This window comes from Agrilus planipennis, unplaced genomic scaffold, assembly GCF_000699045.2.
Source record: "Agrilus planipennis isolate EAB-ADULT unplaced genomic scaffold, Apla_2.0 scaffold78, whole genome shotgun sequence".
NCBI lineage: Eukaryota > Metazoa > Arthropoda > Insecta > Coleoptera > Buprestidae > Agrilus > Agrilus planipennis.
Window position 1 is genome coordinate 546,320 of NW_020438928.1, and position 13,015 is coordinate 559,334.

At 34.2% G+C, this 13,015-nt stretch overlaps 1 protein-coding gene and 1 long non-coding RNA gene across 7 annotated transcripts in view; one reads left to right on the forward strand and one right to left on the reverse strand.

Moving 5' to 3' along the window:
* LOC108733709 (5'-AMP-activated protein kinase subunit gamma-2) overlaps window positions 1-13,015 on the forward strand; it is a 146,447-nt gene that overhangs the window by 3,785 nt on the left and 129,647 nt on the right. For both annotated transcript variants that reach the window (XM_025974119.1, XM_025974120.1), the window contains exon 2: window positions 9,711-10,541. In XM_025974119.1, coding sequence (XP_025829904.1) covers window positions 9,711-10,541 — 831 coding nt within the window. The remainder of the gene's footprint in view (window positions 1-9,710; window positions 10,542-13,015) is intronic.
* Window positions 301-1,921, reverse strand: LOC108733711. 5 transcript variants are annotated; one of them, XR_001937258.1, is made up of 4 exons: window positions 1,743-1,921; window positions 1,569-1,684; window positions 854-1,454; window positions 301-711 (listed from the first exon to the last, which is right to left on the reverse strand). It is a non-coding gene; the product is annotated as an uncharacterized LOC108733711 (long non-coding RNA). The 5 variants fall into 5 exon arrangements; XR_001937259.1 differs by having other exon boundaries at window positions 854-1,315; window positions 1,381-1,451; window positions 1,569-1,921; XR_001937257.1 differs by having other exon boundaries at window positions 854-1,315; window positions 1,381-1,454; window positions 1,569-1,921.

Consider the following 13,015-nt stretch of genomic DNA (forward strand, 5'->3'; position numbering starts at 1 on the left):
TATTCTTTCCAATACCTCTTCATTTCTAACCTTTTCTACCCACGTTATCCTCATCATCCGCCTATAACACCACATTTCGAAGGCTTCTAACCTTTTCCTTTCCACCGCGCCTACTGTCCATGTTTCACACCCGTACAACACCGTGCTCCAAACATACACCTTTAACAACCTTTTTCGAATTTCTAAATTAACCGTTCGCGAGCATAGAAGTGACTTCTTTTCATTAAAGGGGACACGACCCTGCGCTATCCTCTGCTTTATAATAAAATAATAATATAGCGTCATTTATGAAATTAATTCAAATTTTATTTTTTTATCATGATGACCTTGCATTTTTGATTTTTCTCTGATACCTAAGTATGTTCTTAAACATATATAAGTAGTTTCAAACATTTAGGACTTAATATCTTTTATTGAAATTAAATTGCAAATTTGATGATAACTACTATTTTACTTATGTAGTTCACACAACGTACTGCTTTGGTGTAAAGACTGTTTATACTGTATAGTGTACACAATAGTAATTATCTTTTGAGATGGCATTACTGTTTTATGAATGTAATGTTTATCTCAAAGCTCGTAATTGCCTCGTAATTTTAATGGGATATCAGTAAAGCATACGTACATCTGCAGAAATGTAATTTTTGAGTGCTTATCTTGCAAGTTGTTTTCGAAGTTTGTGTAGAGTAGATTTTAAAGATGACTTTAAAACTGTGAACAAAAAGACTTATCTTATATTTTCATATTCGGAGACAGAGAAAAGTTTGCAAATTTTATATCTATGCAAATAAGTATATTTGTATATGCATAAATAAGTATAAGTAATGTGAAAGTCACATAAATATCTACAAACTTTATTATCTTTGCAGCAATTTTTCACCAGACTTTGGCTTCTTCAGACGGGTGGTTTGGTACTGAATGTACCTATTGCGAGATATATTAAAAAATGGTGTCATCTAATGATACACTGTGGACTGTGATGATCTTTCTCTGCTTCTTTATATTATCACATTCCATAATTCGTCCCCTGAGTAGTATCAACAAAATAATACATGCCAAATAAAGGGTGAAAAGCTTTTTTATTTTAAAAAACAACCAACGTTTCTCTCAGTTTAGAGGCTTTTTCAAGGTATTTTTAAAAGTCGGTGATACTTAATCCATTAACAAACCGTAAATGTATTCCATGAAGCAACATAATTCACAACTTTGATAAAACCTCTAATCTGAGGCGAAACGTTGGAAAAATCTTTTCATTCCTTATTTGACACGTACTATTTTGTTTTTTTATATTACCTCCGAAATGTAGTCTGGTAACCTAAAATAATTCAGGAAAATAGACAATTCAGAAAATAGACGTGTCTAACGAAGTGTTTATAGTACTTATCGGTTGAAAAATGGCGAAGTATGTGTAGGCGCGATTGCATTCCAAACTAAAATTTCACTACCAGGTACTACTAGAAAGAATATCATATGTTACTAGGATCTTTTGTTGTATGTTCCACTCTTTTTTAACTGATACTTTTAAAGCACATGAAACAAATATAGTAAAACAATTATATAATACTCACGGATATTTCCCAGTCTATAGTTTTAAACGTAAACAATTTATAGGTACATGAATGGGTATATGTATACCAGATAAACAAGTTCATCTTATTTATTAACCTTGTCGGTCTAATTCCGCCTGCAAAAAATTTTAATTGGTGAAATAGCATATTGCTGTGATCGCGATGATACCGTACGTGCATAATTTGTCCAATTATCCTGTGTGTACATTGTAGTAACTACACGAGTATTCGTGCTTCCATCGGAGGTATAAATATAATGCATATCAACAAGAAAATTACACTTAGATTACATCCATCAAACATGGAGAAAATGAAAAAGGAAAATTTACCTAAATATTAAAGTGATATTTACAATTTATCCCACTAGCCCGTTTCGCTTCATAAGCGACAATAATAAAAATAATAATTTGGACCCGAGCTGGTAAAAATAAAATCCCAGCAGAAATAAATTTACAAGGTGTTTTAGCTGATATTACAAATTAATTTGTAATAATTAAAAAACTTTTAAAAATATGTCAACATTGAGATTATTACAATTTACCTAATAAATTCCGCGATTTCTACGGCAAATTCAGTCATTTACAATCGAAAATTGTAATTTTTGCGTTGTCATAAAAATTTAGTTTTCTCCGTGAAGTAGATTGATTAGTTACGTACTGTATCAACACACCCTAATAATTATAATTATTTACGTATTTTATGCTTATGCATTGTAACAGGGGATATCCATAGTCGCGTAAGGCAAACTGTCAATTTTTATCCCCTCTCACCATTACACATAAGAAAATCGTTACGGTTGTTGACCACCCCTTTCTGTTACGTGACACATACATTGAAAAGGTTATAAGGCTTAACTCAGACATAAGAGAACAGCAGTTCAGCAGTGCTAGTCCTTACATATCTGTAAGCCCAAAAAATTTGCTTTACTGAAACTATCGCGAATTCAAACCGTATCAAACATTCTTACGTAACAACTCGAACCTTCACTCTCACCTCCATCCCCGTAACAAGACCATAATTTTCGTTATGTTAGGCTGGTCCCTTTGTACCCCCAAATTAGGTTACATAATTTATAGATAGCCCATATACTCTTGATAAGGTAATTTTTCAGTAGTGGGGCTTTTGTCGTATAGCCCACTCGGTTTACTTTTTTGCCGTAAAAGCAGCCTTAAATTATATAAAGCCTGAACTCTTCATAATGTAACTGTTTATAACGAAACCCTTTCTTTAACAACGACCTAATTATCGGGTTGTGTTGGTTTGTCTTATAACTTACTAGGTTCTACCCGCAACTTCACTCGCCTTAAATACATGACAAGGATCATCGACGACCACCTAGGTTTTATTCCTCGGGAATCGCTTTTTTTTTCTGGATAAAAGATACCTTATCTCCTTTTATGTATTTCTGAAAATGACTATGCAAACTTTCCTGGTATGTTTTACCCCGCGGTTTCTCTCACATTGATGCTTTAAATACGTGACTAAAGTGATCGACGACCACATAAAACTAATTCTTTTATCCCGCGGGAATAGGTTTTTTTGTGGATAAAAGGTACCCTATATCCTTTTCTGTAGCACTGACAATGTGTGTACAAAATTTCCTGATGGGTTTTACCCGCGGCTTCGTTCGCGTTCGCGTCCTAAGATTTCTATCTATATTTTTTTCTATTTCCAGTATTTTTTTTCTGGATAATAGGTTCCCTATGCCCTTTTTTTGTATCCTTGATAATATGCATACAAAATTTCATGACAGGTTTTACCCGTGGCTTCGTTCGCGTTCATCATCATCATCATATGATCGTCAGTTCTAAGACTGACTGGACACGCACCTCCACTCTTTCCTATCCTGAGCTAATCTTCGAGCTAATCTTCGCATTTCTCTAAAACTAGAACAACCCACATTCTTAACTATTTGCGAACAGTAATATAATCTGGGTCCACCTGTACCCCTCGTAACTCCCGTTTCTGCCTCTAATATGTCTCTGACTAGACCTTCATGCCTGAGAAGGTGCCCTACTAACCTATCTCGCCTATTTCAGATTTTTTTTTCTAAATAAAAGGTACTCCTGACAGTGTGTGCACAGAATTTAATGATGATCGGTTGAGTAGTTAAGGCTTGAAATCGTAATAAACAAACAAATAAATTTACATTCGCAGTTATAATATTAGTTAGGTTACACTGACAAAATGTTTATAACGTAGCGTATATTCTCTGAACCGTAAAAATATGCCACATTTAAACAATGAACATGCCTAAGTAAGAACTTGTGTGTTACTAATTGTAAGTTACATTCATTTTAAGTTTGAATATAAGTAAATTAGCCTTCACTACCTATAAATGAAAGTGATGAAGCGGGATTGATAAACAAATAAAGTGAAAATTAAATTTCTTGACCTCTTTTTTCTGTTTAAAAAAATTTAGGACAAGAGTTCAATATTTCAGTAGGATCAAGGGTCAGGTATGCAAGCATGGAAACCTACTTTTGCACGTCTTTGTTTAATACGAATGAATGCCCGTATTCTCAGATTAATATAAGTGTAACGCATGAAGGAAAAATATACCTAGAATTCGATTATTAATTCATTTTTTCTATTTCAAAGCCTAAATTAACAATTAAACATTAAAATAATCTACCCATTGAATCAATTAAATAAAAGATGCTTACTGTAGCTGCGGATTTGTATCAGCTTTTGTCTCAAATAAAAGTGTGCTCTGTCAATTAAAAAAAAAAGACAGTAATGCTCATAGTAAGAACGGCGTAAATTAAAAACTTCCAAGGTAGAATATGTTATAGACATCAAAATAAAACGATTTAACCATTAAGTGTGTCTTAACTTAGTTCTAATATGCTGATGATTGATTAAAGATGTAACACGCCTACAACACTTGATTACTTCTTAGTCGGGATCTAATCACAAACCTTTCAGATATTTTAATAATTTTATATATAATTATTTTTAAGTCCGACAGGAATGCACAGTGTCATCGCTATTTTTTAATCTATACATCGAAGACGCGTTCAATATCATTAGACAGTACAACTGTAGGGTTAGATGTACAGGGACAAAAGATTAGTATGCTTAGATGTGCAGGTGATATAGCAGTATTAGCATCTAGCAAGGAGGAGTTAGATGTATCTTTAAATAAAATGGAAGCGGTATTGACAAAACAGTATTGTATGAAAATAAAATAAATGAATGTAAAACAAAAATACCAGTATGCAAGGGACGAAAAAATAGGGAAAGAGCGAATATAAAGGTAGGAGACGAAAAATTAGAAGTGGCCGTTTTTAGGTATCTAGGAAGTCAGATAAGTCAGGACGGAAAGAATAGTAGGAATATGAAGCCGAGGATAACGCAGGGTCGAGTCGCTTTCAATCAAAAAGGTTACATCTATGCTCGCGAATGGTTAATTTAGAAATTCGAAAAAGATCGTTAAAGGTGTATGTTTGGAGCATGGCGCTCTACGGGTGCGAAACATCGACAGTGGACGCGGCGAAAAAGAAAAGGTTAGAAGCGTTCGAAACGTGGTTATACAGGCGAATGATGAGGATGCCGTGGATAGAGAATGTTAGAAATGAAGAGGTATTAGAAAGAGTAAGAGAACAGAGGGCTCTATGGAAGTCAATAAGAAATAGGCAAGATAGATTAGTAGGACACCTTCTCAGGCATGAAGGTGTAGTCAGAGACATATTAAAGACAGAAGTTAGGAGGGGTACACATAGATCTAGATTAGATTACTGTTCGCAAATGGCTAAGGATATGGGCTATTCTACCTAGTTGTAGGGAAATGCAAAGATTGGCTCAGGATAGGAAAGAGTGAAGGTACGTGTCCAACCAGTCTTAAAGCTGACGACCTTATAATGATGATATTTGTAAGTATCAGAGGCAAAAGCTACAGACTTATCGGACTTCGCATAGGTAATAAAGAATGTGGTAGAGAGACCTAAAAACGTGTTCCAGAAAAATACTTACTATAATTATTTTGCAGTCTCAATATTAACATCTGCAAATGTATTTAAAACCCAATTTGGATAGAGCTTTCGTGGTTTATGCTTAAAAATGTGCTTTCAGTTCTTTCGGGGCTTAGAAGTAGTGTGATTTAAGCCCATTTGAATCTAATGGTTTTCGAAGTAATTCGCAATTTGAAGTCTTCGGATTTTAAAAGGTACTTAATGTGTGTTCCACGGGCTAAAAGAGCATGCAACGGTTGTGGGTTTGATGCTCTTTTTCGGAGGGCTTTGCGCCAGCTCCAGTATGTAAATCCGGAATACGTAGTTTCTGAAATATTGCAAAAATTCGGGTTTCAGACATCTGAAATTCTATGATTACTGGTCGATAAACAATATATTCTTGAACGGTTTTCGACGTGACGGTTTTTTACGTTGAATCCGAATTCGGGCTCTCAAATTAGGTTTTCGGATAAATGATTGTGGATAAAGGTGAGGAATAGTTTTTTTTTAAAACAGTTGTTTTATGGATACTTGAAATGTTATTCACTCTAGATATGTGTATAAATATACTCAGGAACCGTTCATAATAACCTATAGGATTAGGAATAGGTTTTCTTTTAGGAACAGTTGTTTTGTGGATGGATGAAATGTTGTTCATCTATGTATGTGTCTGTATGCGTGTGTGTGTTTGTCTATGTGGTATTATACCTCATATAAATTATCTCAATTAGTTCCGAGAAACTATATAAAATGTTGCCGACAATCGGCGGTAACGTATGACATTATTTAATAAATGCGACGAGCCGTTTACCGCTGTAATAAATGAGAACATAGAGACACAGGAGCCACACGCAGTGCCTATGGCGGTAAAGAAGGTACCTAAGTAATTGTGATTTCATCGATTGGAACTTGCAATAATTCAACTGCTGAAAGACCACGAATTATTCATAAGTTCAGTTGTTACAGTGTACGTTTGAATTAATTATGCATAGACAAAAACTCGTCCAATTATTCAGAAGTTTATAACATGAGTGATGTATTAGTATTTTTGCTTGCTTGTGAGATTGACGTAAATAGATTTAAACTCACTTTTCTTGTAAAACGAAATAAAAGTAATAGTTTATTACGCACCAAGGGAAGAAAGTGCGGTATTCCCGTCCGGGTGGCAAATTTCCGGGAAGTAAGATTTTTAAGCGCAACTTAATCTCTCAGGTAAGAAAACGCATTTACTGTTTATTAAGGAAAGTGTTTTAAAATCCGCCTTGTGGAAATTGCCATCTGAGTCGAAGGAAATAACGAGAAGGATGTCCATATCCTTTCCCACCTAATAATAAGGAGTAAATGCGATTTTTTATCCGAGAGGAAATGTCGGGAAGAATATCGTACTTTCGGTAAAGGACATGGAAATTATTATATGTGTATGTTTATTAGTTCTCATCAGTAAGTCGTAGTATCAAGGTACATGCAGTAGGTGGATTGTCATCTATCTGCTGCTTCCGCTGCAGTATTTCAGTGTTTGACAGGAGCCTTACCTGCATAAGTTGTCTGGCGATGGCGTGCTGATGAGAACTTTGTTCAAAATCGCGATTCACGTATAGTGTTTTCGATAAATTACATTAACAAGTTGATCATTTTATTAATTTGGATTACCTAGTTGTATGTATATAGAAGCTGCATGGTATGGTCCTTCTTAAACACATTTAAATACGTCAGTTAGCAACAAAGATCAGTAGATGCTGCCTGGACCTTAATATGCTGTAGTCAGTCATAAGAAACAAAAAATTATATATGAATGTATATATATTTATGATATATGTGTATTTATAAAAAGTGAAAATCATTGGGTTTTTATTCAAATACAATAGTTGTTGAAGTAACATAAATAATGATTATGTATGAAGTATTACGTCTGTTGAGAAAGCTTTATCTTTTAAATCTAATTTATTGAATCTTAATATCGTTGTATCGTTAAGGAGGATCGTATGATACTTGTTACTAGGACAAGTTGATTAAAACAATTGATTGTAACCGTTTCTTTTCTTGATGATAATGCTCTTCTTTACTCTGTCTCGTCGTGAAGAATTTAAAACTTGTGTATATATCTGAATACAACTTTTGATGAAACATTCGTTGTTAGTTGTTAAGAAGACGATATTCATTCATGACTCAATTGGAACTGCAAATACGAAATCAAAGGCGGGCTATTTTATAAAATACAAAAACGTTTTCATGTAATGTTCAGTACCCACCTGCTCCTACATAAGGGTTTCTTAACATTGCACAATTTTTGTGGACTTATGAATTTCACAAAGATTGTCTTTTATTTTGCATATAAAAGCTGCAACAGAATTTATTAGAGAAACTCATCAAAAAATACTTAATGGAAGAGGCAATTAAGATGACAAAGTCGCAATAAACCCGCAATGATGAATTTTATAAGCCCTCGTTACGTTCCCTGAAGATGCCATTGCAGAAGCTGGCGAAACGTCACATAAACGAGTCATCGGTATTGTCACTAAAAGAGCAGAAACAATCCTACATAGATCACGGCGATCAAGCCCGAATATGGATCATTATTCTGTTACTGAGACTGTTTGAATTAGTAATTTGTTGACGTACGGAGATGGACTTTGACTGCTGGGCTGTTTTGTGTAGTTCTCGTCAGACATTTAGACGTTATTCGAGTAATGTTTATCTTGGCGTTTACGCAATTCTTTTTGATAAATCGCATACACACCATTATATCTCTCGCACACATTTATCTACATACGTAGTATCTACTAGCGAAAACGATTGTGACATCCTGTCTCCGATTCGGCAGAAAAACATTTGATTTTGTGCTGGCATTTAATTGGAAAAAGCAATTTATTAATCATATGTTGGCTTACATAATGGACTGTTTGCATAAAATTTGATTGTTGTCTATTGAACGAAATTCAATTTTTGAAAGCGAATTGATTTTATGTTTGGCTGCGTTTTCCTTATCTTTCTATAAAAGTGGTCGTGGGAGATTAAACGATTTGTTTCTAGTGTGAATGATTACGTTAACGGGAATTAAATTAATTGCATTTCTTAATAAGAGACAGTACTTAGTCGATTTAAGTAGTAATTAATTAATTTATTGGCGTTTGTTTTCTGTCTTTCATTTACAATTAGGTAAATTGCTATTGCTAGTAAATTTATATCGCTCCCTCTTATAATTTTGCGTTAAATCCATAAATAATAAAATAAATATTTGCTTAAATGTTACTGATTGTTGTAACAAATATTTCTGTAATTTATGATCTCTTTTAATATTTGAGTACGTAATAAAATGGCATTATCAAGTAAATATACAAATTGGTTAATTTTTATAAATGGATAAAGAGAGTTACAAAGCCAAACGTAAAATTCATTGAAGTTACAGCTTGGATTTAAAAAAAAAATTTACGGTACCCTAAGAGAGCTTATGACTTTTACATTTTAGTCTTTGTGGTTCAAAATTGTTAAAATTATCTATGAAACAAATTAAGTGAAAATGGAAAGTGTTTGTTTTTTTGCTGTATAGAAAACTTTAACAGATAACGTAAATTTTATGGATCCTTAAAGAAATCTGTTGTGATTATGATTATAATAACCTAACAACATGTTTTTCTAAGAAAAATCGTAGAAACTCACCGCAAATTCATCACCAAAAACCTATACTGTTAAATACTTGGTAGTTGGGTACCTACACATTGTACCTATACGTGAACTTTTATCTTTTTTTTCTATAATAAAACTGAGTTCAATGTGAAGTTGCTATCTTCAGCCATTACATTTATAGGTGTGATGACGTAACCGTAATCTCTCAATAAAATAAAAATCATTACACTATCTTTCAAACTTGTCTATACATTAGCAAAAAACTACAAACACAACATATGGCGTTGCTCATAAAAAAAAACAGCAAATTTGTGTGTAAGTGATAAGTTATTTTTATCTGTTATTCCTTTTTCATTTAGTAATAAAACAAGAAAAATAAAAGCGTGTAGGTATTTGAAAATGATTGATTATTATTTTTTATGCTTATTTGTAACGTCTGAAAAGAGAAACTACATTTGTGTAGAGACATTTTTTGATAAATAAATCCAAGTTTGTAACTGTAACAATCTTCAATTGTTCTAATCGTTGTCAAGATTTAACTGGTATCAATTTGACTCGCGCACAGATGGAACCCGACGTTTCGCTATCAGGTGACACTCGTCCACAGGACGCGAATAGTAAGTCGTCGCCTTCAGAAGGTTCTAAGAAGGTTTACGATTCGTCCGACGAAAGTGACATCGACTCAGATCTAGTGTCCACGATCAACACTAACAACGCCGCCTACAACGTGCTCAAGGACATTATGCAAGATCAAGGCGCGGACGAAGATTTTGATCTAAACGGCACCTTTTTCTCGCACTATTTCCAAAATCATATGAACAATTTGCCGGTAAGAAATGTTGTGAACACGTACGGCCGGAGACTTTCGGAATGTCGCGAAGAAGAAGAAGAAGAGCAAGAGAAAAACGATACCAGTGAGAAAGACGATTCAGTGGATTTACCAAAAAATAACAATTCGGGTAGTGAAAAGAGTTTGTCGGAAGCATCTTCGAGCGGGTCCAAGTGCTCCGTCATCGACACGGTCAGCGGACCGACCAAAAAATTCGTCATCACTAAGCCAAAACAGTCGAAACTTGAGAAAAACCATCTACAGTATTCGTCGTTCGACGGTGGTACGTCGAAGAAGCCGTCCGAAGCGGCCAAAATATTTGCGAAACGGAAGGAATATCGGCAATCGAACACAGTTCATTTTCCAACTTCTGACGAATCGAAAAGGCCGTCCGTGTATTCGCTCTTTAGCAGAACCCCGTCGCTACAGAGTCCGCATTACGATCGACGATTCTTCGATCAATCGCTGATCGAAATGAGAAGCCAAACGTCCAGCACGAGCACGCTTGATTGTGGCAGTACAGATGATGATATCTGGGTGCGAAGATCCCAGGGCGATGCCAAAGCGGTAAGTCATCCCGTATTTGAAACAATTTTTAATAATACCCACCTACGTCCCACAAGACTCGTCACATGCAGGAGATTATTTGTTCCAAGAGTATTTTTAGTATTGAAAACAATACTGGGGTCGCGTATATGGTATTTATCTCATGAAAAATGAAATCGTTGAGCGATAGATCTGACAGCCGAAGGTTGCTAAGCCTCTTATTCTATTATGCCACAAATAAATCTAAATATAAGTAGATACATTAAAGAACAATATTCGATGATTGAATAACGTTTATGCTGAAATCTGGATTCGTTTAGGTTTTGCTGCATGAGTTTCTTTGTTGTCAAGGTTTAAGGAATTCCTACTTGACAGTAATTTCGGTAAAAATGCCATTTACTAATGAATAATTACAGTAGGTACCTACACAAGGTCGTTATTGTGCGGATAAACTTAAATTGGCTTGTGAAAAATAACTTCGTTCATAAAAAGTCATCCCTTTTATGGCCAATTTCGTTCCTTTGATATTAGTATAGTTGAAGACGCCCGGACGTCTTTTGTCTAATAAAACCTTACGCTCTATTACCGTTACTATCTGGTTACTTCCAAATAAGAGAGAAAATTTACCCGAAAATAATTTTAGAATAAAAACTAATTTGAGTGTCTCAATAAATCCGTATTCAAACATGATTTTTATAGATAAGTAATAACAACGGATAAGATTTAATGTGACAGTATAATTTTTTAGTGCAAAAATGGACATTTTATTGAGGTCCATACAATTCTTATAACAATCAATCAATTTAGAAATAAACTGACTAATACAATTTTATTGAAGAAAAAACGAGTTCAGTAAAGTTTTTAACTGAAAGATGAATTGGGTTGTCTAATATTATTACTCCGGCTGTTTTCTTTACTACATCATAATAATTTGTTTAATTTTATATTTATGCTTGTACTTACCCATGTATTCTATGTAGTTTAAGCTTCGGATTGCAAAAAATTATAATGGCTCATCAACTACCACTTCCACAATCTCACTTCATAGACGAGATATGTGTTTCGTTAACGACTATTTTTTACGATCTTTTTTCTTCATTTGAAACATCTGCATTGCGTATTAACACAGTGAAAGTGATTAAATCGGAATTTACGTAATTCAAGAATAGTAACTGGTATAGTTGTATTTATGTGGTGTGTAATAAGTCAGAGGAAGGTGCTCTGACAGAGAATAAGTAGCAGCTACTCGTTTACTTGATAACAGAAAGGCCAACTCACTGAAAAGATGAAATTGAAAAATAAGAAATTTTTATACTGCTTCCACTTTTTAAATATTGTACAACTTATGTAGTAATGCTAATGGTCTATATAAAACTTTTTGACGATACACTGCATGACTGCATTTATTTATTCGCCACCTTAACAACAAACAATTGTTGTTACTCGCCGTAAAATGGAAAAGCACCCCTTCCAGTATGTATTTATGTACATTTAGACGGGCGAGCCACCCAGATTGTCCTGGAATTCGAGCGTATGCTCTGGGTGCCGGAATTTCCACGAACGTTTCGGAAAATCACTACTCGCTTGTTTGCTTCTAAAATGAATATACAAGAAAATAAACGTTTTCTCGAATGGTATTTGCTCGGGATAGCGCAGGGTCGAATCGCCTTCAATAAAAAGAAGTCACTTCTATGCTCGTGAACGATTAATTTAGAAATTCGAAAATTACTCGCCGACTTCTGGCCTCAATTTCGTTAATTCTATATGCATGTATAGGTACCAATCAGTACTTAATGTTTTCTGCAAACGAATCTTTAGTCTTATTTTCAAATGACTGATGGATGAAAGAAAGAAACCGCACGTCCATGGAGCTTTCGTAAATCCAGAACTCCAAATGAGAATTAGTGTTAGTTTGTCTTGTTCTGTATTATGACAATTGTAAAGAGATGATTACAGCTGCCACTATCAATGATGCATGTATTTAAATAAGTTAATGGTATTCAATTAAGGGAAATAAGGTATATGTGTATGTTTGTATTTATAATTGGCTTTGTTTTTATTTGCCCCGGAACTCACCCAGTAGATCTGACAATCCTATATATATTAGGCATAGGGCAGGTATCCCGTTTGCATTCAGTACTCAGCGGATCTAGCTCTTTTTTAGGAAGGGCCAAAAAAATGAGCGAAAATGTTATTATTAATCATTTGGGTCACTATATGTCATTTTAAACGGAATCATTATATCCGAACTTTCCTATTAAGAATTTAATATGAAAACCAAACTTAACACTGGAATTACTTCATATTAAGCGGTTGGTCAATACAGGTGGAGTCATAATAAACGAATTCAACTGTATTATGAATTTAAAAGAAAACCATTAAATCAATTTAACATTAAAGCCTAAGTTTTTATGAGAATAGAAGGGAAAATAGGGCTGATTGATAAGCAAGTACCGCTATCCGTTTAAGTTTTTGTATTGTGTATTACTGTAACC